This window comes from Helobdella robusta (assembly GCF_000326865.2).
Source record: "Helobdella robusta unplaced genomic scaffold HELROscaffold_82, whole genome shotgun sequence".
In the NCBI taxonomy this organism is placed as follows: Eukaryota; Metazoa; Annelida; class Clitellata; order Rhynchobdellida; family Glossiphoniidae; genus Helobdella; species Helobdella robusta.
Window position 1 is genome coordinate 191,814 of NW_008705476.1, and position 5,645 is coordinate 197,458.

At 36.4% G+C, this 5,645-nt stretch overlaps 1 protein-coding gene across 1 annotated transcript; it reads right to left on the bottom strand.

Annotated features, from left to right (window-relative positions):
• Nucleotides 1–3,510: 3,510 nt before the first annotated feature.
• HELRODRAFT_147401 (hypothetical protein) lies at nucleotides 3,511–4,254 on the bottom strand (the record flags this gene model as incomplete). The annotated part of the gene is made up of 2 exons (XM_009032517.1): nucleotides 3,511–3,579; nucleotides 4,138–4,254. Coding segments are annotated over 2 exons (186 nt in total), but the record flags the coding sequence as incomplete, so codon positions are not given.
• Between the last annotated feature and the right edge of the window lie 1,391 nt (nucleotides 4,255–5,645).

Sequence of the window (5,645 nt, forward strand, 5' to 3'; positions counted from 1 at the left end):
AGAGAGAGAGAGAGAGAGAGAGAGAGAGAGAGAGAAAGAGAGAGAGTCACACGTACGCACGCACATACACACACACATATATAGGCAGATAGACAGACAAAGAAAGAGAGAGACTTTTATAAATGTAAAGAAAAAATATATATGAAGGAAACAAAAAAAACAATAAGTCACTGTCTGATGATGCAAATAGAATAATAATAAATAATAATAATAACAATAAATAATAATAATATTAAACAACAACAACAACAACATTAATAATAATTATCCTCATTATAAAAAAATTACATTATAACAAAATAGTTTCATAAAAGGAAAAAGGATACTTAATTACGTCACGCATGCCCAACTAATAAACACTGGAATATAAACACACAAACAAAACCATAAACAATACATACGTATACACCTGTAGTACCTCACACAAACACACACACACTCGCAAACACACACAACATATATATATATATATATATATATATATATATATATATATATATACATACGTCTGTATTACATATAAATATATATAATACATAAATCAAGTGATGCATAGTAATGCAACTACAACCTGTGACGTCAGTGTGTATGTGTGTGTGTGTGTGCGCGCGCGCGTGTGTGTTAGCGTGCGTGCGTGTGTGAATTGAGATATACATTCACTTTTGAGATATAAAAAAATGAAAGAATAATTGAACAGGAAAAAGTTTACGCCGTGTATTTAGTCTCATTTCTCACTGAAATCATTTGAGAAAAATTTTAATTCAAATTGGAAAAAAATCACCAAAAACAATTTTAATAAATCGTCTGCAAAATTCTTTTGACGGAAGATGGTGAGTATGATTTTTGCTGCTGCGGTTGTTGTAGTTGCTGCTGCTGAAAATTATTATTATTATTATTGTTGTTATTATTGTTGTTATTATTGTTGTTGTTGTTGTTATTATTATTATTGTGACGTTGTTTTTGCTGTTGAATCGTATTTTTCGTAATAAGGTAATTGGTGATTTCGTTTTTATTGTCGTTATCACTTTCGTTACCGTTATTATCATTATTGTTGTTGTTGTTGTTATTATTATTGTTATTGTTGTTATTATTATTAGTATTGTTGTTAATTTCGACTAGCGATTGTAGTGAGTCTTGCACGGTTAGCCAGGGCGAGTTGCTATTGGCTGATGAGAAACATGAGTCGAGCTGTGATTGGCTGGAGAAACATGCCCCTATATTGTTTTCATTGGCTAGAGTATCTCTGGAGAGAAAATCGTTTTAGGAATAAAATTTTCTAAAAAAAAATGAACAATTATAAAACAAAAATTTAAATTTAAAAATAATTTAATGTCATTTAAAGTATTCCGAAGGTAATAATTAATTAATGTTGTCTTGGTCTGCAATATGATCAACAGCTTTTATGTCATCACAACTAAAATTTATCAACAACTGTCAGTTAGTTAATTAATTATTCTATCAATTAATTAATTAGTTAATTAATTGTTAGTAAAATAAAAAAAATAAATAGAACAAATAAATAAGAAAATTAATTAAAGCGTTATTCTTAAAAACAATGAACCTTCTTCCGTTCATACGTAGACAACAAAAATACTTGCCCGTGATTAGACGAAGCATCCAGTGACGTCACAATGTCGTCATCGGTAGCCATGGAAACGTTGTGACAAGATGGCGGGAACATTAATAACGACGATGATGACGACGACGACGATGATAATGATGACTGAAGCTTGTGGGGTATCGATGACGATGACGATGGGCTGAATATCTCAGTTGTTGAATCGGCTACGGGCATACTATTATAATTATTGTTGTTGTTGTTATTATTATTATTGTTGTTGTTGTTGTTTTTGTTGTTGCTATTTTTGTTGATAATTATACTGTTGTTATACAAATTATTATATTCATTGTCGGTTTCATCATTCTCGTCGATACAGCTTATGTCCATATTATTATTATTATTGTTGTTGTTGTTGTTGTTATCATTATTGTTGTTATTACTATTGTTGTTGTTTTTGTTGCTTATGATTTTGCTGTTTGCCATCTTGTGACTGCTGATTCGACTGCTGAGAGAGCTGATGTTTTTGTAAAAAATTGATTTCGAATTATTATTATTATTGTTGTTGTTACTGTTGTTGTCATGTATGTTGTTGTTATGTATGTTATTATTATTATTATTACCACAATCGACGTCATCGACAAAACTGTAGTCACCGCCTAGACCACAGATGACGTCATCATAGTCGTCTTCGTCGTCGTCAATGTTGAGGTCGTTGTGGTTGTTGTGGTTGTTGTTGTGGCTGCCGACGTGAAAATTAACCCCATCGTTCTGGTTGCAGTAGCTACTTTTAACAACGAAACTCGTATTGTTGTTATTATTGCTATTGTTGTCGCCATTGTCATTAATGTTGTGATTATTATTGTTATTATTATTATTGTTGTTGTTGTTGTTGTTTTGATGGCCGATGCTGATATTCGCGTCTTGCATAAAACGAATGCAACGCTTTTTTCGCCTGTTGAACATCAAACAACAACAAAAATAATAATAATAATAACAACAACAATAATAATAATAACAACAATAATAATAACAATAATAATGATGATGATGACTGACCGACAAGGCTTGCACCACCTGGACTGCTGTTCGATGCCATACCTGGCTCGACATTTCTTGGCGTTCATACAGTCTATAACTGAATGAATGAATTTAATGAATGAATGAATGAATGAATGAATGAATGAATAAATGAATAAATGAATGAATGAAAAAACGGATAGTAGTTAAACGAAAAAGTTAAGGTGAAAATCTCAGTGAAAATTTTTTTTTAGAAATGACACACCAAACACAAAAAAGTACAGGACATACGCACGCATACTATCGCGCGTCTGATGGTATACAATCGTACAATCGAATGAGGAGAAAAACAAACTAATGAAAATGATACATACAAACAAACAAACAATTATACAATTTTGAAATAAAAATTAAAAAACATAAATTCCAAACAGAATCGACAAAAAAAACTGACCTCGATCGCCACTACCGCCAACGCCACCATTATTAACGTCCCCAGCACAGCGGGCATAACCCCCAACCCCCCCAGCCACGCCCCCAATGATCACGTTCCCATCATTATCATGACCACCCTCTCTCATCATCATCATCATCTCTTTCTTCTTCTTCTTGCGCGCGTGCACGGCGTAGTTGTCACGGGCCGTCCAAGACGGGTAGAGTTGTCTGGTGGTGGTGGTTCCAAGATGATAATGATGATGATTGTCATGATGATGATGATGATGATGATGATGGTGGTGGTGGTGGTGATGATGATGGTGATGATGATGGTGATAATGATGATGCTGACGTTAAAAGTGAAGAAAGAGAAACATGCTAACAAACCAAAACCGGAAAGTAAACATACAGGCAAACTAAAAGAAAAAAACAGACAGACAAACATACAAACACACAAACAAACAAACATACATACATACATACAAACAAACAAACCTGTGAAGTTCTTTTTCACGCTTCGCCATATCGTAATACTTCGTTTGCTCAGCTCTGTTTAAGGAATGCCACTGTCAACATGATGATAATGATGATGATGTTTATGATGATGATGTTTATGATGATGATGTTTATGATGATGAGGATGATTATTGTTATCACGTTGATGATAACAATGATGATAACGATGGTTACAATTTAACGAAGATGACAATAGTCACCATTATCTATTGCATCATGGGTCACAATTTTTACCATCATCATCATCATGTCCACAAGCCCATCATCATCATCATCATCACCTTTACTATCACCACCATCATCACCACCACGTGACTCCCAACCTCATCATCGTCACCACGTGACCACCATCGTCACCAAGCGACCACCATCGTCATCACGTGACCACCATCGTCACCAAGCGACCACCATCGTCATCACGTGACCACCATCGTCACCAAGCGACCACCATCGTCATCACGTGACCACCATCGTCATCACTTGACCACCATCGTCATCACGTGACCACCATCGTCACCAAGCGACCACCATCGTCATCACGTGACCACCATTGTCATCACTTGACCACCATCAACACCACGAGACCACCATCGTCATCACGTGACCACCTTGCGTCCGAGAATTTGATTGATGGCTGCTGATTCTTTGAGGGTACATTCGTCGATAACTTTCTGTCGCATCTCTTTCATAAAGAGCATGAACGCATTCAACGGTTTCTTAATATGCTGCAACCTACTATGGTTATTATTGTTGTTGTCGTTTACGTTGTTGTTTACGTTGTTGTTGTTGTTCATCAAGGAGGAGGATGTTGGCGTTATGATTGGATAGTTTGACGATGACGTAATCGATGGCGATTTCAAGATCGGAGAGAAGGGTGAAACGGTTTCGTTTTTGTGATGATGATGATGGTGATGATGATGGAGAGGAAGATGGTGGTGATGATTGCTAGTGTTGTTGTTGGCGGTGGTGGTTGTGGTGGTGTTGTTGTGATGATGATGGTGATCTCGATTTTGTTGTTGTTGTTGTTGATTATTTACGTAATTGTTGTTGTTGTTGTTGTCGTTTTTTTTGTCGCTGCAGAACTTGAATATAGGTGTCGTTGTTAAGTTGGGCGGTGTTGCACTAGGTTTCCTAAAATAAAAACATTCATAAAAACTGATTGTATGAACAAACTAGTTGGTGTGTGGTGTGTGGTGTGGGTGGCGCGAGTGTGAATTGTCCTGTATATGCGTTAATAAACATTGATTTTTATACAAATGATATCCACAAAACAGAACACAAGCAAACACTGCGGTGGTATGTATAAGAATCTGTGTAAATATCTGTATGTGTGTGTGTGTGTATGTATGAGCGTGTATGTGTGTGTGTGTGTGTGTGTGTTTGTGTGTGTGTGTGTGTGTGTGTGTGTGTGTGTGTGTGTGTGTGTGTGTGTGTGTGTGTGTGTGTGTGTGTGTGTGTGTGTGTGTGTAGTGTATTCGTGTGTAGTGTTGTTTTCAATACATGTTTCTGAGTGTGCGTGTAGTGTGTGTGTTTGTAACAAACAAGCCAACAAACAAGCAAACAAATAACACACACACGCACACGCACGCACACGCACACACACACACACACACACCTATAAACAAACCCTGGTACGCTTAAGTTACCCATCTCGTCATCATCCATCTTTGACTTGTTCATATTGGCGACTAGTGTTGGATGGGAAATCCCGGGATAAGTGAAACCGAAACTGGATTGAAGTTTTGACAGTTGGGGGTAGCAAGGGAATGGATTGTGCGGCCTGGTTATGATAATGATCACGGTAATGACGATGATGAAATGATAAAAATTCGGATGAGTTATACATTACACACAGTGGCGATAAAAAAAATTACGATAATTATTCAATCATTTAAATAACAAAACAACAAAAATTGTCACCGTGACAAACTGCCCCAGCCAAGCACTCACGTTCACACGTTAAGACACACACACACACACACAAACACACACAAACACAAACACACACAAACACAGACAACCAAGCGCAAATAATCAAATTATCTTACAACAGGCAAACTACTCACCATGCAGATACAGAGGAATAAAATGGTGAACCAAGTTGAGCGTGTGGTAA